Source organism: Pomacea canaliculata, linkage group LG14, assembly GCF_003073045.1.
Source record: "Pomacea canaliculata isolate SZHN2017 linkage group LG14, ASM307304v1, whole genome shotgun sequence".
Classification (NCBI taxonomy): domain Eukaryota; kingdom Metazoa; phylum Mollusca; class Gastropoda; order Architaenioglossa; family Ampullariidae; genus Pomacea; species Pomacea canaliculata.
In genome coordinates this window covers 5,433,810-5,461,272 of record NC_037603.1, presented here as the reverse complement: position 1 = coordinate 5,461,272, position 27,463 = coordinate 5,433,810, and the positions used below count along the sequence as shown (strand labels likewise).

The following is a 27,463-nucleotide window of genomic DNA, read 5'->3' as shown; positions in this document are numbered from 1 at the left end:
AAGTCTTGCAAAGAGGGTGAGGAAGGAGAAACCCCTTGATTCTCTCGTTTGTCTTAGAACTCGCAGAATGAGGTTGGAGAGCTGATCTGATATTCCTTCTTTTCTTTATAAAACAACCCTGCCTGGCTCCTTTGGTTTATTCCCCCTACCCCCAACAGTCACACCTTTTTTTAACGATACAAGAAATCGCATCGCGAGAGAAAATTGGTGGGCGGGGCCTATCATGACACGAGTGCGTGGGCGCCGCCCAGACATTTCCTCCCTGTGCAGGTGAGAATTAAACCTCCATTTTCTGAACATTTTTATGTGCGATGCATGGTGCGCGAGCGCATCAGCCACCTGTGGAACCTGGTGACATCTGGCAGCGGACCAGCCTTCATGTTGTCTAGAAAGCGAGACAGGAAGCTGTGAGTGATACGAAAACGTACTTCCGGTTAGCACTTGCGAATAAAGTGCATCAGTCGAGCTGGGAGGGGTTGTTGTGTGCAGACAATTCTGTGAAAGATTCACCCTGTTCGTTAGGACTAGAATGAGGGTTTGTTGTTTTTTTTTTCTCTTATTTAACAAGAATGATCTCGGGGGTTAAGTGTTTAGTTCAAGTCATGGTACTTCCCTCCTCCCCTTGGGAGGCGTGATGTTGCTAGTTGGCTTCATAACCCTTCATGTGTGCTTATTTTCACGTTGCGGTGTTTCTGGAAGCAGAAACGAGAGCAAATCTTGTAAGCTTGTTTGCGAGGGTCTGTTTTGTAAGCAGACAGATGAGCAAATATTCTGGTCACGACACTCGGCGAGTGCCACTGATCACCCGACACCTGTCCTCAGGTTTCACAAAACCTCACCACGACAACGTCACGACTCGCACTCGCTCGCACGTACGTAGCGAATGTTGGCGATGTAGCTTCCAGCGTGGACTCAAAACTAAACAACTTGCAGGTTGATGCCTTCACAGTACTTCTTAACGGAAACATAAACCACTGACTTAAAAACTTCCAGCGATAAATGTCGAGGGAAATTTGTTGAAAGTCGTCTAACTACAAGAAATCAGAAAAGGAAGGTGGTCAAAAATGACCCCCAGAGAGCGTTTTCACAAATGGTGCAAGACATGTTCCTTCTTCCTGCACTGCTCTCAGCTCAGCTGGATGCTCTCGACAAAGCCCTGATATGAAACCTGTGACGAATTCGAAGAGGAGGCTTGAGCCGCAGCAGGCGCGGATAACTAGCGCTTGAAAAGAAAGAAAGAAAAAAAGAGAGAGGAGGAGAAAGAAGAAAGGAAATAAAAGAAGAGAATCGTAAAGCCCGCCTGCCCGATTCCAGCCCGTTTCATGGAGGTTGGTTCGCGAGTTGGCAGACCGGTCGTTTGGCTGTCGACCAAGTCCAGGCCATCTCGCAAATGAGAGATGCTGAAGGGACTAGAAAGCCGAACGGTCAGAAATTCGTGCGAAGGAAAATTTAGCTCGGAGGATGGAAATTGTTTCGGTCTTTAGAATAGCCTCCGGGGCAAGGGGTCACGACCTTTCCAGTCAGTGGTAGTGATCGCGTGATCGCCTTTGAGCTGCAGAAGTTGTAAAAAAAAAAGTAATAATAATGAAATAAATAAGATAGGGTTCAATGAACGCTAGGATCTCGGACATCGCGTTAGTTTAACACAAACTCCCCGCCACCAACAACCGCCAACCACCACCGTTAGACACCGTTAGAAAGCGCATTTGCACTTTTCATTTCGTTGCCGCCAGAGAAACAAATCCATAAAATGAGGGGAGGGAGAGATGGGAGGAGAAGAGGGAGGATATGCCATTGTCCCGCCCTCTGTGCTAGCGGTCTTGGGATGGCATGACGTGCCCGATGCTGAATGAGACGACATCAGATCGACAGGCACGTGACGTCACTGACGTTGCCAACGGTGCGCTCGGGGGCCGTGGCTCGCGCGAGTTTACGTCATTAGAGGGCAAAGTCCCGGTGGCTTCACGGTTCGTGTTCAAAGGAACTGTCCTCCTCCACTGTCTCGCATTGCGCTTTTATTCCTTCCTGCCTTCGGTTTCCTTTCTCTCTCTCACACACACGCTCGCTCGCGCGCCTCCTCCTCCTCCATCACCGCAGCAAGTGGGTGCGGACGAAATAAATTCGTTTGTGTTTGGTTCAGCGGCTGCAAGATTGGATTTTGGGAGCCGCCCACTGCTACGACTCGATCAGACCGTACAGTAAGCGAGAGTTGCCCCCCTTTTTTTATCCCGTCATTGTGGAAGCTTCCGAGGCTGAATGAAGAAGCCTGACAAGTGCGCGTGTAAAATAAGTGGCTGCTGTCAGCCGCTGGTCTCGAGACGGCAAGACATTAGAAAAGAACAGCAGGCTCGACTACGTGCTTACCTTGGGCTAAGGAGGGGCGCGTACCGTGGGTAACGGTCTGGGGTAGTGGCAGGGTAGCACTTCATCCGGGAACTGACAAGTCTTGCGGGTAGGACGAGCTGGGGTATGGGTTGGGGGGAAATGGGGACGACGAGAGTAAGGGTGTAGACGAGGTAGTCGTACTCATCATGCGCGTGATGAATGGGAGGGAACAGAACTCTTCCATCTCAGTGATCTGCCCTGACTACTTGGTCTTTGTTTGATGGATTGCAAGTGGAAGAGAATTTTAAATAGGGTATCTCGCCTTTATTGATTTGTGCACAGGTACTTTTGTGTGATGGATGGCTAACACGAGGTATCTCGCCTAAATGGGATCAGAGCGAGGTTTCAAGACGTCTGTGCTATTTGGTGGGTATGAGGACAAGAGACGGTACCCCTGAGGTCTTCGTCTCATGCGTTGATCAGTCACATCGCACGATCCCTTAGGGGCGCTGGTTAGTTGTGTCGATGGTTCTGTCACATTTTGCCATAGACACCCGCAGTACTCGACCAACATACTCTGCATCCCCATGCACACACCAGTGGGTATTTTCAGTGTTTGCCGATTGGCACCCGATCGTGCATAGTCGCCATGTTCTCTCCCATGCAGTGTCGTCCGTTGGCCTCACGAGGTCACCGTCGTCCCACGGGGAGGGCGCGGGGATCGATGGCGGCGTCCTTACAAGGCCCGCAAACACCGTCATTAACCCGCGGTTAGTTTCCGCTGCTTCGTCGTCCTCAGCGCCTCCTTCGCCGACTCGGAGGTAGTAATTTCCCCCAACCGGCCATCCACGCAATTCGGGCTTCGGCTGCGAGTGTATATGGCCACGCGCCCAGCTTTGCCTGCCCTCCTGAACCGCCCTCTCGCAAGACTTACAGACCTCGGCCAGCTCGTGAAATGCAGGTTTTAATGCCGGGGTTGAAGCATCTGAAGCCACTGGAAGCCTCAGAGATGCCAGGTTTATACCACATGGTGTCCGACAATTTGGGGTTCAATCCCGACAAGGAAACCGCTGACGGTGAACCACGGAGACATTATGAGTGAGTGAGAAAGAGAGAGACTGGATTGTGTGATTGAGAAGGAAAGGTCATAAATAAATTCGAGAGTAAGGGTTGTGAAGTTCGGAAGGCGGAAAAATGGTAGCAGACAGCACGGTGGTCCAGTCGGTAGTGTACATGGAAATATTGGGGTCTAGGGGTCCAGCAACGGCTTGACTAGTAATGATGAAAAGCTTGAATGGCTGGGGCCCTCCCACCTTCTCGGCTGCCACCCCGTCTTGATAATGATAGTACTCTAGACTCTTGTGACAGAATTCTAATCTTCCCGAGCCATTGGCAGGGAATTCTGGCCAGCAGTACTGTGTCACGGGATTTTAATGGTCGTGTACGATTGGTGTCGCTAGGTGACCAAGACCCCTGACCTCTTTTTTGTATTGGGACCGCGCGATGGCCGTCTGCCAGCTTTCATCTTCTTGTAGAGAGGACCGCAGCAGGGGAGAAGAGAGGAGAAGGGTGGTATAAAATAGAAAGTGAAGGCAGGAGAACACCAATTGACTGGCCGTGACGGTCCAGTTACCCGGATATTGCGCTGGTTGCACGGCGTCCGTTTTGTGGCGCTATCCTGTGAGAGGGTGGGGAGGCTTGGCTCTGGAGATGGCAGCACTGTGCACTACAATAAGGGGCCTTAACCTTCATCTGATGCCATGGACACATTTTTGATCATCTCTGAGTTTTTTGGTTTGTTTTGTTTGTTTTTTTGTTGGTTTTTTTCTTTTTCTTTTTCTTTTCTTTTTTTTTTTTGTTGTTGTCATTCCTCTCTTTTTAATGATAGCAATTGAATTTGTGAATTTTCTCCATTCACAACAACGACTACAAAGGAACTGACAGTCCGTACATGAAACATAAGCATCAGCGACACCTTGAGGAAAACTCGAACAAAGTTCAAAGATTAAAAAACAAAAAACAAAAAACAGAGGAGTGAATGGAATAGCACTTCTAGTATGCAAGATATTTTTTTAAAGAGAGGTTTTGAGGCGATATTTAAAGGCCTTGAACGTGTTCGAAGAAAAATGGAGAGAAATACAGAGTGAAGCCTAGGAAGAAAATGGAGCGTTGGCCGAATTTCTCCTCTCAGAGAAGAGACCGACTGGAGTGGTAAGATGTCCGTAGGTCAAACAGGTATGGTGGGATCAGGACCATGATGACATCTTAGCATGCTTGGCACGTGTTCTTCGTTAAGACAGATGTCGCCGTCCGCTAACTGACTGAGCGAACGTTGAAAACTTAATCGATTGTGCAACTAGGACCTACCCCACCACCACACCACCACTCACCCACTCCTCCCCTCCCTTCACTCTCTCACTCTCACACACACACACCCGCCATCCCCATCCCCATCCCCCACATTCCCCGCTGCCCGATCAGTTTGATTGAGTGGCTATTGACTGCATCGGCGTAAGCAGAACACCGGGCGACAAAGCGACCGACGGCGAAGCATTCGATTTGGAGGTGTAGTGGAATAATGTCAGGGAAAAAAATATCACGAGAGGAAAAAAAAAAATTCGCCGTAAATCATTCCCGTTCGAAAAGCACTTGGCGGCGAGAAAATACTCTTAGCGCAGCTTTTTGGCGAAGTTCATTTCGGAGTCTGTAAGCGACACAAGAGGCTCCGATGCATCTTGACGAACGATGTTGATTGGTTGTGACAGCGCCTTAGCAACGGGAGGCGGACACTGCCGGCAGCAGCAGTGAGTGCGCGCGTGCAGCTCGGTGTCCGTGAGAGCACGTGAGAGAGAGAGAGACAGAGCACACAAATGTGTTTAAACTCGTCCACTCGCAGGTCAAGCGATGTTAACTTGTGTCTGTGACATTCTCCACTGAACACATTGTCGAGGACGCACGCGCGTGCACACACACATACATACATACATTTGAGCTGTTTTTCTTCTAAAATAATTTCGGTATTTTTCTCTTCTTTTGTGGGATCTGTTCGTCGTTTAGACTATCGCATGCCGACATGTGAGAGGAGTTATCCCACCGTAATACCCATTTTTTTTTTAACCAAAGGCTGTTTTCGTATATAATTTCCCATTAGAGCGACGGTCTCATATTTCTAGAGAAGATGAGTTAACGGGAACAAAACTTTTTGTGGTTTCAGAAAATTTGAGAACTGGGTAGCTGGGGAGTGAGGGTGTGCGTGTGGTAGGGGGAGGTAAGTGCTTCAGACAGAGTTATCTTGTACAGATGTGTCACTGAGAGCGGGTGCGTCACCTAGAGGTGTCTTTCTAATCCACCCTGCTTGTGTTACACTTGCCGACAGGGACATACACCTCCAGAGCTCTCTCTCCATCCCCCCATCTACCTCTTCTGCCTATGTGGATGAAAATGTTATCAATAAACGAGCGAGTGAACGATGTTTGTTACAGCGATGATTACGCATTGGAGGGAGAAAGATGGGAAAAGAGCAAGGGTGGAGGAAATGGAAAGAGCACTGGCCATGTGTGTTGGCGAGTAATCTCCCTTGACATTCCCCTCAATCATGGGTATTGTCCACACTTACAATACAGAGAAATATTTCAGTTGCAGGAATCTAGCTGTAGTTTAAAGATAGAGATTGCAGCATAATGGACGGAATGTCAGCCGGTTCACACAGCCAGTCACTCAGGGGGAGGCGGCGGGTAAAAGGATTGTTGCTTTTGTCTCCTGACCAGCAGGCTTGGTCTGCTCTCTATGGCCGCGCGCGCGCTCTCACACTTACACGCACACAGATTATTTTTTACCCACCAATATATATATCGAAAAACTCAGCGTGAATTTGTAAATTTAACAGCGCATTTGCATCCACAAACCTCTCAGCTATTTGCCAGGCTGCCATCCAGACCCAAGTGGCTGCTAGAGACACGGATCTTGCTGCCTTGTTTACCAAAACATGGATGTGGGTAGTTCACTGGGTGCCTGTGTGACTGTCAAGGCCAGTGATGGCGATATTGAGGATTTTAAACTACAGCAGCCCAGCCGTCTGAATGTGGCTGATGGTTTTTGTATTTGTTCATATTCTTTTTGGTTGCTCCGGTTTTTGTTTTTTTCTTATCTCTACCCTCCCTCCCTCATCCCTTCGCAAGAACAGAGGGAAATCTAATGGAAATACTAAACATGGAACTGTCCAAAAATGTTTTCAAACTGTTCGACCCGCAGGTGATACCAGCGCTAACTTATGTCTCTGAGAATCGGAAACTAAACAGAGAAGGTCCATCTCTTTGCTTACATGAGGATCCGGTGTGTTTCGGTGAGAACTTGAAAGAGATTTGTGGAGTATACATTACCTCCGCTAATAAATATATTAAATATTGAGTATGATTGGTGAAGGTCGCAGACATATGATATTCAACGACGTCTGACAGTTTGTCTGCTAAAAGCTTCTTAAGAAATAGTTTGTCCAAAAAAGGTATGAAGCCTTTAAATAGCTCGCATTGTGTGGTGAGAATAGATTCCAAAGCGGCGTAGGACGAGAAAAAATATATTGATATCACGAATGAAAAGAAAATAAGAAAAGGTTGTGTGTCTTTTCAAAATTAAAAAAAGTCGTAGGAACTAGCGTTTCTTACAATCTAGCTCACCGGTGTCCATTGTGACCAGACATGGTAGAGACGAGGGCGTGATTTATGTACATGTACTACTTACAGTCAGTCGGGAGAAAAACAAAAAGGGGAAGATGCTGCGGTGTGACTGGCAGCCTGCTGGGAGCGACAAGCACACACTCACACCTGACTGAGCGTGAACGCTGCTCACTCACAGGAGGCTGGTTCAAACCTAGCAGCAGCAGCAAGAACACTCGGTCTGATAACAGGCGCACGCGCTGGAGAAGGGCGCAGCGCAGCATCCTCGAGCCCATGACCTTGCTGGTAGGAGTTGATGACAAAGACCCCAGGGGCCTGTCTACACCTTCCTCCCTGTTTATCAGAGCGGTCTGACACAGCAGTGGGCTGTCTTAACTGTAACAAATAACACGACTGTTTTGTTTTTTTGTTTTTTTGCTTTGTTTTTATTTAAACATGATACTGCTTGGGATGTGAATGACACAATTAGCCGCAGAGCCCTCCACCCCATCATGTGTTTGTGGTGGCATGGCGCCTGTTGTCGGCACTACGACAGGAGATGGTGTGAGGCCAGCGACCTCACTTGACACCCGACTACGGCTCCTTACAACGAATTTACACCCGAGTCAAATTGTGAGCGTCGGGCTCAACTTCATGAATGCTGAGGAAGGTGGGGGCAGGGGGATGAGGGAGGGGGAATCAAAACATTTCCTCACAAACCCGCGTTTGTGATTGCAGAGCCGGGCCTGCAAACAAGAACAACAATCGTGCAAAACAGAGGTGAAGGAGGTTGCGAAAATGATTTATCCTTCTTCTCATGCACCATTCCCGCGAATGCTTCATGTAGCAGTTAATGAAGAGGGAGCCACCAGAGATTGGTTGACACGAGAGGGAACGACACGTGACAACGCAAGCTCCTGTATGCGGGTGGGCACACCCTTGTCTCCATCGGTCCCTGTAGAAACGAATGCCGTTTCTTTTTGCGGTGTTAAAACAGATATGAAGTGGATGAGATGGGTTTCTTACCTGCAGTGATTTGTAGACTGACGATCGGTCAGTTTGTAGTCCATTTGTTTGCACACTCCGACACCCACGACCGCCGCCAGTAGGGTTGTCTGCCCGTGCTTGGCCTTGGTGCAGTCCCTTGGCAGCCGTCCTGCAGTTGCCACAGCTGGGGCAGCAACCGGAGAAGCCTGGCAGGGGGTCGGGGAGGCAGAGCTTACGAAGTCTGAGAATGCCAGGGAGGGAGGCAAGGAACGTTGGGGGGCTGCACTACTATGTCATTTCCAAGAACTACTAAAGGCCAGTGAGGCCATCGTTTGTTCACCTGTCAGTCCTAACGGTAGGTGATGTACGAGCGCACCTACACAAGTTCTACTCCGCTAGGAGGCACGTCCTGCTGTGGCCTGTCATACAGACGCAGGTCGCAGTTAGCGCCAGGTGTGAGGGTAGGGCGGGAGGGGGAGTGGGGGGAGGGGGAGGAGGAAGGTGCTCGTCTGCAGGTGAGGCAGACACTTGGGGCTGGCAGACTGCGCCCGGAGGGGCAGCTGCTGGGGAAGAAAGTATTGCGCGGGCTGCCGCGCCATCCGCTGAAACCCTACACTAGGGGCCTGACCTGGCGCCTGGCACTGACCTTGCTGCTACTGCAGTCAGCATCTCGTCTTGCTTCCAGCATGTTTGTTAGTGTGTTTGTGTGTGTTTTATTATTTTCTCTACTTGTTGCCATATTTTCACGTCACCTATCCACAGATTTTATCTCCCCTCTCCTCGTCATTTCGCCGAGTGCAATATCAGTTTCCACTTGATCTTAGTTGACTTCAGCCAGGTGGTGATGGTGGGAATCAGCGGTTTGATGTGATGGACGGTTTGCGTTGGGATGTTGTTGTGAGCAGCCAGCTAAATGTGTCCGTTATTGTCATTGGATAATGGGAGGAGGGGGGGATGTTATGACTTGTAATTGTTGCCATTGTTGATTGCTGTCTCGATGCTTGATGTTAGTTTGATAGGTCTCGGCCTGTTGAGTTTTATTGTAACTGCTCCCCTCTGTTAAGTTGATTGGTTTCGACCTTGGTTCAGGTATTCGGAGTGTGACATCATCATTCCTTGGTCCGCTGGCATGTTTACGACACCCGGGGAATTTCCCCATCCATGCATACATCTGCACCTGTGTACCCGCGCGCTTTCACCCACACACACACACGCATGCATGCATCAACACGTGCATGTTCGCGAACCATCGGCGCGAGGATGGATACCTTGGCGTCGTAAATGCCAGATACTAGTGATTAGAGTACGCAAGGTCACAGCCGTTTGTTACCGCCAGTTGGCGAGGAAGAAAAGGAGGTTGCGGGAGGAAAAGTGCTGGAGCAGAAGGCTTCCAGTCTCAGCTGGTCCAGAACAGAGACTCCTCCAGCATGGCACAGTGTTTTATTGTTTGTAGTAATGTTGGTGCAGGTTCGTGTTAGGTTCTTGCTGTCAGGAGCAAAACAACTGGTCAAGAAGTACTTCACCGGGCTGAAAGATGTTGAGACAACGCTGTGGGGGTGTGTTCGTGGTGGTGGTGGTTGGTGGTGATGGCGGTGAAGAACAGTTGTGCGCGAAGTAGCATCATAACAGTAGCGTGTCTTGTTGACGCCCGTATCCTGTGACTAGCCCTCGTGATTTGGCTCTGTGGCCACACCCTGGGTGTCAGAGGTCACACATCCGTCACGAGCATCACGCTAACATCCCCCTGCCACACACCACCACCACCACACACACACACGCACACCATCCCACCATCTTTACCAGTTTTTAAAGAAAAATTTGATTGTACTTCAAGAAGCCATAGATAAGCTGCGTGTCCATAGTTACTACCTCTCACCACAATGTCGCCGAGGCCTGGTAGCACGGCTGAGGTGAGTCCCAGCGCAAACGTGCCATCGTCACACGCTTCATTAAAAAAACAAACAAACAAAAAAAGCGCCAGTCACGAACTCTCGGGTGTAAGGAAGCAGCACCTGTCGGAGGTCACAGAGGTCAGGTTATCACCGCCATAAGCTGTGGTTGGGGAAGGATTTTGGTTACTGCAGAAAGCATGGGTGGCGTGGCGCTTCCGGTTGGTGAAAATGAAAAAAAAAGTTTTGGAGATGTTGGAGCAATTTCATTTCAGTCGCAGGCGCCGACAAAAGGCAAGAAGAGGAGTTATTGTGCCTGCTTAATTCAGTAGAACTATCCTTGTGTTTATACCTTGGTTTGTGTTGTCCTCTTTCTGTGGCCCACAAACATGGTCATAAAAAATAATTTGTGTATATATATATAACTCAGTTTGCCACCGTGTAAGTTGAGACTGAAGTGTGCTAGTTAAAGGACAGTTAGCAGATAATCTTCGTCTGGAGTCTTGCCGCACCCTCCACCCACCTTCTGTCTGTCTTTGCCATTAGCACCGTTTGAGATGGCATTTCCTGTCCCAGGTCAAGACAGGGTCACTCACCTGAAAAATAAAATGTATGGCGAAGACCACACACAGGTAGAGTGCAATGTTCACGCTTCTCTTTTCCCCCTACCTCACACCCGCCCTCTCCCCTCCACTGTTTTGTGGTAGCAAGTATAGAAGTAGTATTATGTCTATATTTATTGGTTACATCCGTGAGTCACATTTATTTATGGCATGTGCAGGGTTCACTTTTGTTTTTTAAAATAAACCGAGGTTTTTAAAAGACAGTAAAGCAGTGCTGGCTGCCATTGGCCATCATTTCTGGAAAAAATTCAGTGATTTTAATTAAATTAAATATGAAATCGCCCTAGTGTCATAGAATGTAAAGGGAAAGAATTTCTGTGGAACTAGTTGATGCCCCAACCTGTGTCCGTCGGTAAACCTGCCGTCAGACCCAGCGAGGGAGTCGGGGCTGAGGTCGGGAACTCTGACCCTTGACCTCGCAGTGTCCGTTTTTTTTTTTTTTTTGGAACAACATCGGAGTACAATAGTTTTCGATATGTCGTGATGAAGCTTGATCCTAGCCGCAAGGCAATCAGAGGTTCTTCACTGAGGCGTGCTCTTTGTGTCCCTCCTCTTCCCCAACCCCAACCCCACCCCTCCAAGCACGGGAGCCAGGATAGGAGCGACAGGATTCAATAACTGTCGGAACATGGCCCCAAGTGGTGGCGAGAGCTGCTACACAGACAGGGGAGAAGGTCGTGGAGACCCGAGTGCTGGCTGCACGAGGGAAGGAGTCGGCTTACTCGCCGCAGTTTTAATCAAGACACTTGTCCTGTCTCGCTTCGCCGTGTCCCAGGGCTTTGGGCGGCGGGCTGAAATCAGTGGAGGAGAGAGAGGGACCGGACACGGAGGAAAAAGGGAGGGAGAGGGTTGTTGTGCTCGATAAGACGATGGAGAGAGGCGGGCTTGTCGTTGTTCGCTTCACTAGCACGTTCCACCATGCGGCAAATATTTACAGATTGTGTGACAGATTGATGGATGATTGACTTGTTGAGCTTGCAGACTGCGGGCGGGTGGCGGTGAACCCCGGACCGTTGTGTGGGTCACTGGCAGCTTCTCACTCACCTTCTCCATCCAACATGGACGACTGGTTGGCGCGGGTGAGGTCACCCACAATTTTCTCTGTGGTATCGATTATCTCAGTGGGGTGACTGAGGTAACCCAGTGCTCCCGCTGCACCACTCACGTGCGTCATGGCCTAACCCAGCCTTCTCGCCAGCTGTGCAAGCTCGTCGTTGAGGAATTTCAACACCCCACAGGGGCCATAATTGTTTCCATGAGGACAGGTGTGATGCGACTTTTGCAGTGATGGCAGGCATGCGATCCCAGCAATTCCTCATCACCTTTATACGAGTATGCAGAAGACAGATGTGCCTCCTATCTCCCATCCTCTAAAATTAAAAAGATCGGAAGCTCTAAAATCGTTTGCTGTATTTTTTAATATATTTTTTTGAGGATAGAAGCTAATCTGTTTGAAAGAGCATCGAACACACAGGAATTTTCTTTGTCTATCGACCTGTGTGTGTGTTTTGTGTGAGGGAGCTGCCTTTGTGGCTGGCGGTCGGTCGGTGATTCCAGCAGATAGTCAATCAGCCGTCACAAAGAAGCTTTTGCTGAGGGGCGAGAAAGGAATGGGGGTGAAAGGGGTGGAGGTGGGGGACAGGGCGCGTGGGTGGAAAGATGGGGATCACGTGATGCTCAATAAAGCAGTCTGGATCATCTCGATACTCTTTCGTCCGCAGTCACGTTTGAAATTGATGAAATGATGAGACGGTGCTGGGCACACACTAGTCTGCACGACAAACTTCCGTGACCACCACCTCCCCCTGTCCTCTGTCAACCCCTAACCCTCCCCTAACCTCGTCGCTCCTTCCTTCGTCCTCTTCCAACCGTCGAAGCGTTATGATGAGAAGTGACGTGAAATATGCTTACCTGTAAAGTGTCGTGCCACTACCTGCACATTAAGACCTGTGAGAAGGTGACAAGTGCGGTGAAAACAGGTGACACAATGGCGTGTGCCAGACAAATTAATGGCGGGTATCAAAGAGGCGGGTAGAGGCCATGCTATAAATAACACAGACAGGTAAGGACGAGGCGAAGGTGGCGTAGTGTCAACAAATTTAATGTTGTGTAGAGAGTTGTAATACATCCTGGTGTGTGTCGACAACAAAATAACATTAGAGATCGGAGGTCTCCTTTCGTCTTTTCTTTAATTAAAGACGAACAGGAATAATGGGGAGCAGAGTGGTTGGTGGGGTGGCTACATTAAGCTAGCAGTGTTGTGGCTGTCAAACGCTACCCGTCTTGTGTTCTTGTTGTCTGCTCTGTGTGTGTGTGTGAGGTGGGAGGAGGAGAGTGTAAAGTTAATCTGCTCCTGCAGGAGCAAGCGGTCTCTAAGGATGCTTGTGATGCCCAGCTTCTCCCCTAAGTGATCATTCATTCTGACAGCGATTCACATCGCCGACTTTCAATGCTGAGTTTTAATAGGGTGACGCAGTGCACTTCAGTGTTTGTTTGGCTGTTTGTACATAGTCTATCAGACTTATTTCTTAATTTGTTTTTAAATTGTGCTTAAAAGTCGTTAAAAGATGAGTTTCTTAGACCAAAGTCTCTCGTCTAGTGATGATGGGTTGGATGACGATACAGCGGAGATGAGGCCAAAGTAGCTCCCCATCCCCTTCTCCCTCCTCCCCGCTCTTTCTGCCCAAACGCACACACAGACTAGACTATGCACGGGTTCTCGACCTTCTCAACCTTACTCCATCCCTACCCACCATCCATATCTGTCTGTCACTCATCCACTGACATACAGACATACATACACACTTGAATGTAAACACATACTGAAAAATCTTTTTTTTTTTTTTTGGAAGCGAGGAAGGGATCTCTTTATACCCAGAGTGCTGTGAGCGATAAGTTCACTCTTGCGTAAGGGTTGGTACAGTTGCGTTAACCTGCAAATATTTTATCTCCTAGCCGCAGCCAAGATGGCCGTGCTGCAGGAATTCTGGGTAAAGTTTATGTCTTGCGGCCTTGGACCGCTTAGAGATGCTTGGGATGGAGGGGGAGGACGAGAGATAAAAAAAGAGAAATCAGTAATGTTCTTGGAAGCTTTCATAACTCATAACATCAATTTCTGGCCTTTTCTTAAAGAAACTGCTTCCTCACTCTCTCTCTCACACACGCTCACTCTCTCACTCATATCTCCCTTCATTTTGTCTTCTCCCTCTTCCTGTTATGTTGAGGAGTTCAAGATGTGTGACCTCGCTGACCTAAATTAAACGCTGTGAAAAGGCCCTCGTGTGATTGTCCTCCAAGTTTGAGTACCCATCCTTATTTTACGCTGTTCTTTTCCTCCCTCCCCCTTCATTTACTCCGATCGCAGATTTTGCCAACGACTTGAAACGCCAAAATGGCGGCTATACGCGGCTTAATTTCCTGCTCACTTCTCCTCTTCCTCCAGCCTCCACATAATGGAGCACGCCACTAACCGTCACAAAGCATCGCCGTGGTGTCCCTTTCTTTTGAGTTTTGATATGGCAAGACGTCCGTTTGCGTCAGAGGCTGGCCCCTCCTGCCCCAGTGCCCACCCTCCACCCACCCAATCGCAAGTTCGATCAAGAAGTTTGTGCGTCGGCGGTTTTAACCGCCATTGTGGATGACGGGGTGGGGACGTAGGTTGCAAAACTAATTTCGAGACGGGGAGACCTCTTGTAGAAAGTCTGCGTTCAGTGAGTGAGAGATGCACACAGCAGACAAACAAACAAACAAACAAACAAACAAACAAACAAACAAACAAACAGAGTAGTCTTAGAAGGAACTGGCACTTTGATGAGAGCAGACTGGTGTGTGCTGTGATGCTAATGACTTGAACCTTTTTTAAGCGGGTGGTTTCTTGGTCATTAAAACCAGTTTTCACCATTTCGGAGACTTTGGAGTTGTAGCCTCTTAGTCTTCTAAGGTGTCAGAGACTTTACTTTCCTCTTGGTCAGCTTGTGTGTGTGAAAGGTGTGGGCTATGGGGTGGTCGGATACCCCTTTCAACAGCTTGTTTACCTGGGTTAGGGTTGGACGTGGGTCTCGAACCATGTCATTAAGACTCTCTGAATGCAAGGGCCGAGTATCTGCTGTTTGAATTTTCAGTGGCACCTGAGATAAAAGTGCGCGTGTGGTTAGAGACCTGTTGATGGTGCAACGACCTCTCTCGCCAGGTGTGTAAGGTAAAGCTGTATCGACTCGCAGGATGGATGTGTGGTGGTGCTGACAGGTGGTAGAGTAACATATGTCTTATCTAGCTCTGACTAAACAGCGCCGCACATCGGCAAACCCCGGACTTCATTTTTCAAAACGAGGTTATTCTTAGGTTCCAAACGTCGGCAAAAAAGAGAGAAGAAATTCGAATGCTGTTCGTGATGATGGTGCGTTAATAACGGTGCAATAAACGGCAGGCCCGTGACGTAAAGTCGATGTGAAGTCGTGACGTAGAGACTCCGGCGCAAGGTTCAGTAGTAGACGAGCTTGTGGAGGGCCTGCGGCTTGCACACACTGTGGAGTAATAGCTGGGCCTGAGAGGGAAAGGTTGTTGGGACAAGGGATTGCTTCACGGAAAGGTGCGTCTTGTCAGGTGAGGACCGGCCACCACAGCATCCATCCATCCACCCCGCCCCACGCCATCAGCCTGTCAGGTCGGGGAGAGAGGTGCGCAAGCTCGCGACCACACGCGTGCACGGGTAATCTGCAGGGCCCCCAACTCAGGCGGGATTTCTCTTCTTGGAACCTCTGGCACATTCTTACGTGGTGTGTCGTGGGAGATCTTTTGTCAGGCGAGAGGCGATCAGACTTCCTTTCCCCATCCCCTCACCATTCAACATTCTCCTCTCCCTCCTTTCCCTTTTTCTTCCCTCTTCACCTCTCCTCCACTGCTCCCTCCCTCCTTCCACCATTCTGGGAGAGAAATCACTTCTGCGAGATGAGAAATCTTTTTCGAGAAACAGTCCGACATCACTTAATAGTGGGCGCCAGACATCAAAAGCTGGGGCGAAATTGACAGGCAATTGCAAATATTTGAAGCGATAATTGCTGTGGAAGCAAGTCGTCCTACCGCCGTAAGGGAGAGGGGGGCGCCATGAAAGCGGGCAGCCTGGAAGGAAGGGAGGAAATGGCTCAAGGTGGTCATACTTGTTGCCAGGTTTTTTCGGGGTGTTTTTTTTTTTTTTGCTCCCACTATGCATCACCCCCTCGCCCATTTCGACCTTTCCTCCCTGTAAGGAGGGAAGAGGAGGCTGTCCTGGCAGTTGCCAGTAAACACTTCCTCCGGTATCGATCGCATTGAGCTATAGATGTACGTGCCGGGCACCTCCACCCCACTCCCCTACCCCTTTCCTCTGCATCCACCCCCAACCCTTTCCTTTCTCTCACAAAGAGAGAGAGATTCGACCTTTACATAATAGTTGGGCACCGTCCGGAGCCGGAAGTCACGATCCAGAACGATGTCTATCGTATGACGTCGTCAAGCAGAGAGGTCAGAGGTGAGATGAAAGTAAGCAGACCAAAGCCATGCTCGACGATATTGAACTTTGGCCAAGTTGCCGGCTCAACCTGGCTTGACGCACTGATGCACGTCCGGTGTGCTCCTGCTAGTCCTCCACACCTTGTGGCCGGCTTGAAGATGTCTGTCGCGATACCAAGGGGCTGACGGAAGCCCCTCCTTCACACCATCGTTGCAAGGACTTGTTCGCGAAGGTACAAAGGTTTCCGAGGCTCACAGTCCTTCTTGTCCTTGCTCTTCCCAAGTTGCCACGGGACTTGCATGCATAGAGCTCTTGCTTGCTCCTCCCAGAGACCACAGTTGTGTGGAAACGTCAGAACGTTCATTGCACCGTTATTAAGACATCAATGAAGAGCATATACCCACGTTCAAATATCCGAGTACATTATGGAGTGGGGGGAAACCGCAGATTGCATGCCGGAATTCTAAGTGTGTATTTATAGACCAAACGTGCACTTTAGGGTCGTCTGATTGTGGAGTTCAGATCCTAATCTTCACGCCTAGCTTGTGAGGCAGGGAGTGGTGGCAGGTAAACAGACAGTAGGTTTGTGCAGTTGTGCCAGGCGCTACCAGCCTACCTTGATCTGATGGCAGCCCTCTTTGTCAGCGGAATGCCTGCCCGCATCGCCCGTGCTGTGCTTTTTTTTTTCTGTTGGCATTTATTTATTTATCACTTCTTGGCTGATGGTTGGTTTTTTTTTTTTTTCTTACAGTCGGCGAAAGTCTTCATAAAACTTCTCACTTTAAACCAGGCATTTGTCTACGCCAGTCAACTTAATGAGTGGGGTTTGTTTTCCATGACTGGTTTCTTCATTAGGCCCCTGAAGATTGTTTAGGGTCACACACGAGAAAGACATTTGGCCGTACGATTTGTGGGTTCTGTTTAGGGATGTGGATGCTTGCTGCGGCTGTTGCAGACGCCGTTGCTGTTTGATGCCCATTAATCCAAGCAGGTAACTCCAGGTGCTTGGCGTTTCTTCATAGACCTCCAAGACACGAAAGACAAGTGTCCGACATTATGTTGCAAAATAATAAGGATAATACTAATATTAATAAATTAAAAAAAACCCAAGGGATATGCAAATATCGTGAGCGGGGTAAAAAGAAAAGTAGAACGGAAAGAGTTTTACTGCTTTGATTACAAAGTACAAATTTGCAAGATGACAGAACAACTATATTACCTTTCCTCTGTTTTACACTGGAGAAAGGAGAAAGAGATGTAGGAAGGGGGATTGAGTGGGAGGTAAGGTGTAAGGATGTCTGACTTGAGCAGAAAAAGCATTGACTGGCAAACGTCGGGAAAGGGTTATTAACCCTGTCAGCCAGGACCTTGCGATGTCTACCTTGTGTACTTTACGATGGTGATGGAGGGAGGGATGCAGATGTCGTGTCCGGTGAGGGTCAAAGTTTCTTGCCCAAAGACCTTCCCTCCCGGTATGTCTCAGGTAGAAACCTAGGGACTGTTTTGTTACCCGTGTGGTTGTCCTGTGAGAGTCATTACCTCCTGTGTCGACTTTTTGAAATATGTTGCTGGAAGCACATGGCGAGGGCTGAGAAGCGTTCCAACTGGCATTGTTTCCCCCCACACCACTTCCTCCGAGCAAGAAGACCGCACAGGTTTTTTTTTTACAGGTTTTTTGTTGCGCAGGTAAAACCTTCACCGATGTTGACAGCTGTCGCCTCCATCTTTCTCTCCTGGCACCTTTATCTGACATCCCCCACGACCGCGGTGTACATCTTGGTCCTCGGAGAGCAGCGGCCCTAGCATCCCCTAGCATCCCCCAGCGCCACCCTGCGGCTGTACTGCCCTCCACCCCACCTTACACCCGTCTCATGACAAGTCCCGTCTGCTACTATTAATATCACACAGGTAGGTGTCGCCACTTTTTAAGATGTCTTGCAGCAACCTGTAGCCAGACGCTAAGACGTTTCTATTTGCGTCAGGCGCTGCTCTCCACAGTCGCTCGTATGTTTGAGAGCAAAAAATGTTAAAAGTGCTTCTGTTCACTTTTCATCGCCAGCTGGTTCTATCATCAATGAGGCAGCGCTTGACAGAAACTCAAGAAGAAAGAACAAGGCCGCGTTTTTAGGCCTCAAAAATTGATCCATTATTCATATGTGCTTGGTTCTTTTTTAAAGATTATTTTTTTTTAATCCTAGAGCAGCTCTGGATTTTCTTGCGATTGTGAATCGAGCCTACATTACAGTGAAGAGGAATTGTCAGCTCGTCCGGGTGGAGCAGACGGTCCGTTGTGATAATGACGTCACAGGGTACCCACGAGGACCAGAAGTTCATCGCATGTGTGTTTGTCAAAAAAGAAGCCAGCACGTGGCCAGAGTAAGGGTGAAGAGAAAGCACACTGTCTGGTGGTAGAGTGGTGGTGGTATTCACGAGGCCAACTTACAAGGCGATGTGCATGCTAGCCACTGATGTCATACAAACGGACACTGGGGCTGGGGCTGGGCAGCCACGCAGACAAAAACCCTGAAAAGACGGGATTTGTTCATATTTCTGGACGACAAAAAATGCGTGGCTCGATCTAAAGATTGTTTTCTAAAGCTACTATCCCTTAGCTAAAGCTCCTGAGACATTTGCTTTGTTGATTGCTAGACCGCATTGTTGTGTGCAGTCACCTGACAAATGCGCGCTTTGCACGCGCTAATGACCGAAGAAACATCTTTTGTCGACTGTTTCTCTCTCTCACCCTGTGTCATTTGTTTATTCAGCGGTTCTTTTTTACCTTTTCTTTCTTTTTAGCTTGCTGTTTGGTTTTTATTTGTTTCGTCTTTCTTTCGTTTGTTAGCATTTACTTTTTTTCTTTTATTTGCCACTTTTTCGTTTTATCCTCCTTTCTTTCTCTCCTTTGTCGGCATGTTTCTTTATTTTTAAAGTTCGGCATTTTTTGCATTTAGTGCTTTCTTTAAGCATATCGTTCTTGCTGTCGTTGGTGTAGCTTGCTTTCTCTCTCTCTCGATAGACAGTCGTAGGGTTTCTTACCCTCATAACGAGCGATGGAGCCAAGAAGTGGCCATCACCACGGTCGTCCGGCTTCTACGGGACCGATTCTCTCCTGCGCTCGACAACTTCATTTGGTGTTTGCCGCTGGCATTGCCGGCCCTCGCCCCACCCCCGTGCACCGTTACAGGGGGCCGAGGCCGTTAGTCCTCCCACAACATACATCTTGCTGCTGATGTTGTGCAACATTTACAGAGCTCGCTGCTCTCCTGACATCCCTGCACTCCGCCATGAGTCTCCTCCTCCTCCTCTCCCTCCTTTCGTCTCCTTGTCAGTTCTCGACACGTTCGTGTGTTGCCTTTTATGTGAGTTAACTGAATGAGTTCAGCTCTGTGTGTGAGTGTGTCACTGGGTTCTCGTTAGTGTGTGTGTCTGTGTGTGTGTGTGTGCACGTTAACACTTGTTCATAGTCTAAGGATTCATCACACTTCAACGATATAATTTTTTTGCTTACGCACACACATACAAAGTACATTGACCTCGCCCTGTTTGTGGGGAATTGTTTGTATAATTATTATTAGAACTTCTGTGTTTACTGCTGTTCTTTGAAAGATGAGACTTCATGCAGCATCGCCCAGATTTATGGCTGTTGGACACTTTTTGGTTGGCTTCGTATTGTGCATTGTTTGTGACCCTGTTGGGCTCGGTACATGTGCTTGAGATGACATTTATCCCATGAGGAAGAAGTATGAGGCTGTGGTCAGTAACATTTACACAGAATCTGACCATTAAATCATGCATTAGACAGAATGTTGACTAGAATGTTATCACGATGAACATCGATATTGTTTTTAGATGGTGAGTGTCTAGTGTAACTATCAGTGGAACTGTTCCTCCTGTCGACAACTCCATCGTGATGATATCGTAGTGATGATGTTCTCCATGTCTCCTCAGTTCTAGATGACAACTGCTGGTATGGGTTGTCGGTCGTTGAACTGACGAGGAATCTTCTGATCACCTGATGACTGTGACATTTGCCGTCACTTCCCGTGCAGCACGCAGCTCCTGTATGGTGCCTTGTCTTCCGGTTACACCCCTTCCCACCCGTTCTTATCATCACTTTCCCCTTTCTTCCGTGAATGGCGCCCTCTGGTGGCAGTGCAAAGTACCAAAGGCACCAGTAATTGCCGGCGCGTGTATCGTTGTGTATGATACTTTACAGTTCTGTTTGCTTTCAAGAAGATGACTGCTGACCTGTTGGGCCATTCCTTCTGTCGGGCTTTTTTCTTTCTCGCTCTTTCATAATACAAAAATATCCAGTCGTATTGTGAGCATGCGGATGTACCAGATATTACTGCGTCGACCAGTGATGCGAGACAGATTTTTTTGGGGAAGGGAGATATCTTTGGACCTGGTCTAAGATCGTCTTTTAGACACCCCTTCATTTTCTTATGAATTTTAATTCCGATTCTTCATTATCACCATCACCACCACCACTGCCATTCACTACTTTCACTTGCAGAATGATCATCTGAAGACTTTCACTTTGTTGTGCTCAAAATGGAGTTGTTTCTGGCTGCGCGTGACTGCAAGCTATCCCATGTATACAAGTATCAGTTGATGTGTTCGTCAGAGCGACTGAGCTCGTCCATCCCTCATCGCTTTCTCATTTGCTTTGCCGACATCAAGCGATGTTGTCCGTTTGAAGGCCGTGTCGCGTCTCATAGGCCAGCGCGCAGTGGCGGCGCCTAGCGTGTACCTGCACACCACGGCGCCTTTGAAGTGAGGAGACTCCAGTGGAGATAAGCTGCTTCATCAGCCAGGTAATTAATTGCCTTGAGAAAGATCGTGACACGCCACAAACTTCAAACCGATAAATCAAGGCAAGCGAACGAAGGGATAGCCTTTCCTCCACCAATTCCCGCTCCTCCATTCTTGAAGCTGGGATGAGTTATCGTTGCTGACGTGATGGCAAGAGGAGGAGGTGGGGAGGATGTGGGAGGATGTGGTCACCATGCGCGAGAAGCCATCATGGTGGTGGTGGTGGTGGTGGTGGTGGTGGTGGTGGTGGTGGGGGTCCCTTTCAGCTGCAGCAGAAGCAAAGCGATGCGCCGTCTCCTCGCGACTTGACTGTCTCCGCCACCACGTTCACCAACTTGACTACCAGCCCAGCTCCTCCCACCCCAGCTTCCATCAGCAGCTGCTTGGAAATCACTTGTGTGCGGCTAATGGGAGATTGATAATGTTTGCTGGTGCCTGGGCTTCCCACTGGCTTTGGCGTGGTTGGCAAATGGGATTGCGATTAAAGAGAGGTTTATGCAGAACGAAGAACTTAACGCAAGGAGTCTATTGACGCATCTCTCAGTCGCTGCAGCAAAGTACTCGAGAGAAATTTGTGAATGGCAGCTTTTCAACCGCAACGTCGTCGCTGCCGCCGCCGCCACCACCACCACCACCACCACCCCATGTCGCCTCCCACACACACACCCTCCTTCTCAGCGAATTGCTGTCCCCTGCACTTACATCGCCACACCGACAAGCACCACACACACACATTCGCACATTTGATGTCGGCGGCACAAAGATTTCCTGTAGACCAGAGACTGGTTGCCAGAAAAATCGACAGTCAGGTGGCGAGGGGATCACAGCCGGGTCTGTGGACCGACACCAGACACCAGACTGCTTTGTCGAGTAAAGCAAATTGTTGATTGTAATGAAGTCCTCTCCCCGTACCCTTTGGTCCTATCTCTCTCCCTCCTCTCCCTCCCCTCGCTTTGCCCAGCCTCGCTCCGCCGTAGGTAGCGATAATGATTGACCGAGGCGTCCTGGTAGTCAGTCGTTTCTCGGGAGGAGGGGTTAGTGCCGCGAGGTCTCCTGCCTCTTGATTCGATTAAAGCCTCTGCTTCACTTGGGCGCCAAGTGGTGTTGGCATCGTGAAGTGACCGCGTCCCTCGCCGCCGTCGGTGGCAGCTGCAGGGAGGGTGTGTGGAGGACGGGGGGGATGGCATCTTTCGTCACCAGAGCCCCTCCTCCCCAACAAGGACGAGCTGCTGGACTAGGGGAGCGCGGTGTCAACTAGCAAGGAGTTTGACAAGTCCGAGACATCCATGAGCCATACCTCAGGATTGAGGGGTAGTGATCGTTAAGAAAACCGTGGGTTGGTTTACAAGTTTGTTTTTGTTTTTCTTTCTTGTACGTAGGGGTGCTCCTCAAACAACGGCTGATAAGCACAAGTTGAGGAAGGAAGGAAGAGAGCAATGTCTTAATCGTTTTCTAGTTTTCTTAAAGAACAGTGCTTTTGCTGATCGAGATGACACTGGCGGGCGTTGTCCGCGTATGTTCTTGCTAAGACCGACACCGCAATGATGGGACCTACGGACAGCTTGCTGACTGGTGCGTGCACCCGAGTAGACACCCAGCTCGCCCCGGGCCGTGTCAGACCGAGAGAACTATATCAACAGGCGCACACCTGTTGTCACGTCTCGCACCTGCTCCGGCCAAGTGCGGGGGTTGGGGGTGGGCCAACTCTTCCGACCCAGAAATCTCGCGCGCGCTTGTTGATCACACGTGCCGTTTGTTTACCCGCTAGATGGCACCGCACGGCGAGGGCGAGAAAGACAGCGATATCACGTCTACAGACCCGTCCGTACCTGGCGAGTCGGCAAGAGCCTGCAGTTACCTCCTCTTGAAGAGAACGGGTATCAGGCACGCGTGTGGGGCCGGGGTGGGAGGTATTACAAGGGAGCTTTGTGAACGGCAGGGTGGAGACCGAAACCTGAGTCTTCACGGCATAGCATCGTTGCTTATGATGAAAACATTATTCTCGTAAGTTTGGACCTTCAAAAAACTGAAAGTGGAGATTTATTAGGACCGACACATTTAATGAGGTCTGGGATGGGAGCTGCTTATTTGCGCCACAGTTGATCAAAAGGGTCGTTTTATTTTCGAGAGTGTCATTGTTCGTGTTTTCAATGCTTGTAATATGATCAGAAAATATTAGCTGCTTGCCTTTGGGAGAAAATGAAAGTCGCAGGCGGTTCTATTTGTGGCCAAATCCCACTGTGTGTTGCTTCAGGTTGTGGTGAAAGGTATTGTTGTCAGGATTAACAAACAATGTGAGTAAAATACCAGAACACAACAGTGAGCTTTTCTCCACAGCACTTTGTTTGATACGCTCGACTTCATCGTCCTCTATTTTTAACTGGACATCTCAGAATATCTGGCTAGTTAGGAATGGGTTGTCGGCTTCGTTCTACTGTTGTCCACATCTTTGTAACGAGCTTATACCGTGCATTTTCTGTAGTCAAGGGTCCACTGTTTCCTCAGACTACTGGAAGCAAAATTGTTTTCTTCTCTTTGTAAGGGAGTTTACAGGAGTAGAAATATGTAAGGGAGAGTGAATGAATAATTGTGTTTGTGGGGGGAGGGTGCGAGGTTATGGAATGCATTTGTGAATGTTGAAATGCAATAAATGATAGAGAGAAAGAGCTGTTCCTTTGATGACGGCTGACTTTTGTATCAGGGCACGATGAACAATGAAAAGATTGCACTTAAAAGAATTGTATAACTCGGCGTTAGGGAGAGTGCGTGATTGAGTTTGACCTTTGCCATTGATGTTGCAGGACCCCGGAGCAATGCCCCAGTGTCGTCTCTCTTCTCTCCGAGAGCTACAACCCGCACGTGCGCATCGGAGCTGCCATGGCCTTGGGCATTGCCTGCGCTGGGACAGGTCTGAAGGTCAGTATCTATAGTACAGGAGATGGAAAAGCGAGGGTGCATTTCAGTACCCGTGTGTGTGTGTGCAGAAACAACCGCTGTTTGTGAGTGTAAATAAAATTTGCAAAATGCACCGGATGGCGGCCATGTGGGAACGAGTCTGAGCAGTCGATGGACGACCTTTGGCTACAAACTGTACAGGACCGGAAAAGGTGGAAACGAAGGTTGGCCAGGGTCAACGTCTGCTGGACGGATGGCCAGTGTTAATCTCAGCGTGACGTCAAGCAGAAGACCAGACGATGGAGGCGCGGAATGGCAAGCCGTCCACCTGACGGATGTCTCTCTTTCTTTCAATCTTTCGCTTTCCAATTGCAGTCCCTTGAGCCGCTTGTTGCCAAAGTGTGGACTGTATTGTGTGTGGGATTTTGACTGTGGCCGTTCTGTTATTGGGCCACTTGCTTCTTTATTTCCCAACCTGCTAGACGTGCAGCTCAGGGAAACGGCTCGGCCGGCATTGGCGAGGGCTGGATGCTTCACGTTGGCCAGAAGAAGTCCTTAATCAGCTGTCAGCCACATCCAGCTTGCTGCGGGCGGGAAATTGATTGCATCCCACAGGAAGCAGTGGTCGGCAACTTGGGATTTTACGCGATGAGTAAGTGTTCTTGAGGTTTTCCGCGAGCAAAGTTCAAAGTTTCAAGATGCAGGCTTTTGTCTACACTCCAGACACATTAAATGAACATTGTGTAACCTCCACAACATGGCAAGCCAAAACACTTGTCCCAGCTTCTTCTCGCCGCAGGGGAGGTCACGTGTGAGGCAGCAAGTTCTTTGCGGTGAGTTGCAACAGAAATCTGAGAGCAATACGGTTTTGACAACAGCCATCGTCAATAAATCATTATTTTCATCATCGTCAACATTTCGTGCTTTCTTTATTTTGTTGATAATTACACCCGTTCTCAAAGGAGGCGCAGAGCCAAGGATGTTTTCGTTCTGAAATGAGTCTAACATGTGGTGGGGCATGTTGAGGATGGAGAAGTACTTGCGACTGATGTACACCTGAGTGATTAGAGTGGAGGGGGATGCGATCAGCAGCGTACCTGCAGTTTACGGAGTGCTGTTGAAATGGCTGTGGGGGGAGGGTTCTTTCCCCCATTGCCTTGCCCACAGTCAGTCAGCCGACAGGCATTCTTTACTCGACTTTAAAGCGATCATCTTCCTCAGAGGTGATGTTGACCTTCTAGACCATGGCTACCAGGCCGCAACCTCACTCCCTGTTGACCCTATGTCGTTATGCTACACGTGGACTGGCCTTCCTCATCTGCTTCATCGTCTTTGCTTGCTTGTGGGTGTGGAGAGAGAGAATAAATATCTTCACATTTCTGATATCTTTGTTTAGGTCTAAACTCAGTTTCGTTCATTTTTCTTTGTGTATTTTGCTTTCCTTTTTCGCTTTCCAACGCGTCACTCTTTATCTCTCTCTCTCTTTCTCTCTCCTTCCCACTCTCTCCGCCATAACGTGTGGATGCCAGCCGACCAGCCGACCATTAGGTCAGGGAGGCAGGAAGATGGAAATGCTGTTAAGACATATTTCTGTTCCAGTGAAGGCATCCTATTCCCACGTGGCGTTATCCTGGGGGCTCTGCGTAAACACAATGAAGAAGTGGTTTGTTGTCGATGGATTTAGTTTATTGACCTTGCTTTTATATTTTTGTAAGCTATCGCAAGTGGCTTCAGTGACAGGCCGCTCTTCTTCTCCTTGACCTTAACCGTGACCCCCGGCTCAGAGGGAGGAGGGCACAGCCAACTGTGGCGCCAACGTTTGGTCCAGAACTTTCTTCCCTGGACTCCTGAGGTGTCGCTGTTGATGCTCACCATGGACAGGATGAAGAAAGGGAAAAGTCTGGAGCTAAGCAAAAGGATTGCTTAATCGTCAGCGGTCTCTCCAGCCAATTTAAAGCAAGACAAAGCCCCCACGACCTCGGCTATGCGCGCGTCAAGACCCATCAAGAAACGATTTCACCGGAAATGGAGAAAGGGTAGTCTCATTGACCGCCAGACCAACAGGTCTGTGATCTATATTGCAGCGAGTGAGAAGGAGGGGACAGCTTTCACAATTGTGGGGAATCCTCCACTCAAGTCAGGTCTGTAGGTTTGTGGCAGAACAAACTGATGGCTTCTTGTCTCTCCCGCCCTCTCGTTGAGAGTCATTTTCGGCGAGAGGAGAAAGTGTGTGTGTAAACATATTTAGCGAGTTATTGTTGAGGTTACTTTTTATTATTAAGCGCCTGTCATACGCGTGTTTGCTACACCACCGGGCAAAACAGAAGAGTTTGAGATTGAATATCTGTTTTGATGCTTTATGGCAGACTTTGCTTCATTGTTTTAAAATGTATTCCATTTACAAGTCAGATGTGTTGTTATAATAATAATAGTTGGTATTTGTAATTCCCAGCATCTCGACCAAGATACATCGCTCTAGCTGCGCGGACCAGTAATGATAAATGAACAGATAGTGGACGGTGAGATATGTACAGGCACAGAACGCAAAGCAGTGATGTAACTGTTAATAACAACACATAAGTTCATCGACAAGAAAATCAAGCGAAAAACGGCTTTCTGAAGTTTTTCGGAGATTTTAGTGAAAACTACCAGGCCTCCCCCCCTCACATTCCACTCCCACCTCCATTCACTCCGCTGGGTATGCGATACCTCGTGCAACCCCACCCCACTACCACCCAGTCCCATCTCCACCGTCGGAATGACTGAAGCAGATAAGATGGGGGCGGAGTGGTAGGACGCGGTGTTTTATTTTGTTTTTTCCCTCTACATCACACGAGTACAGTTGGGGCTGCGCCGCTAATGCATGTTGCATGGAGTGTTGTGTAGCCGCATCAGCTTCTCACTGCGAGCTGTTTGTCTTTTTAAAGCATGTTTAATGTCTGCTCTCGCTTCATTTGCTTCCGAAAAAAAAAAAATCCCGCGGAATTAGAAGGTCGTTTGGCTTGCATCGTTAACGGCGATGGCGGCAGGCACAGCCACGAGAATCAGCGCGGAAATCGTTTCACAACCGACACGTGGACGACGACGAGGCTTTGCACTCGAACACATCAGCAACACCAGCGAGATATTCAAGAGGCAGGTTCACGGGGCTGAGCCTTTCACCGAGACAGTCGGTGTCCCTTTGCTCGAGTCTCCTGCCACTAAGGAGTCTTCTAGAATGCAGGTTCTTTCTTTTTTATTTTTTTAATTTTTTTCACAGATGACTTGGCACGAGAAGGTTTTAAGTGGTAGAGTCGCGAGGATTTCCCGACAACAGAGTTCCTCAGTGCAAACGTTTGGCTGCACAGACAGAAGAACCACATTCTGATTTCATTTTCTTCTCTGCCATTAATCACTCATTTGCATTTTATTAGTTCTAATTTTCTTGATCTTGTGCTGCTGTTCTTTACTTATTCTGTTAATTGTTATTTAACTACCTGGCCAGGTGGGAAATTTTTTTTTGGGGTGACCAGAGACGATAAGCTCACTCACTCGCTGCCCTCGATTCTAAAGATAACAGAAAAAAAAAATGCAGATGGGGTCATCTGAGGTCTCCGTAGGCGAAGCGATACCTTGAGAGCGCGTGCGTTAACGACGAGGAAGGAGGTGAAGACTGTGGTGGAGGTAGTAGGAGTTGAGGAAGGAGGGGAGAGATGAGCTGTACGTCACTTCGTCACTGTCTCACGTGTTTACTAGCGGGAGGCGGAGCGGTGATGGAACGAGGCTGGGATTGATCATCACGTGTGATTT

The 27,463-nt window shown here is 48.8% G+C and overlaps 2 protein-coding genes across 2 annotated transcripts in view; one reads left to right on the top strand and one right to left on the bottom strand.

Annotated features, from left to right (window-relative positions):
* The window catches only part of LOC112555388 (5-hydroxytryptamine receptor 2C-like), a 42,696-nt gene extending 32,185 nt beyond the window's left edge, over nt 1–10,511 (bottom strand). The window contains 1 exon segment of the mRNA XM_025223758.1: nt 8,004–10,511. The gene's annotated coding sequence lies outside the window, so the exon portion shown is untranslated.
* The window catches only part of LOC112555387 (26S proteasome non-ATPase regulatory subunit 1-like), a 169,596-nt gene that overhangs the window by 116,842 nt on the left and 25,291 nt on the right, over nt 1–27,463 (top strand). The window contains 1 exon segment of the mRNA XM_025223757.1: nt 23,581–23,695. Within this exon segment, the coding sequence (XP_025079542.1) occupies nt 23,581–23,695 (115 nt within the window).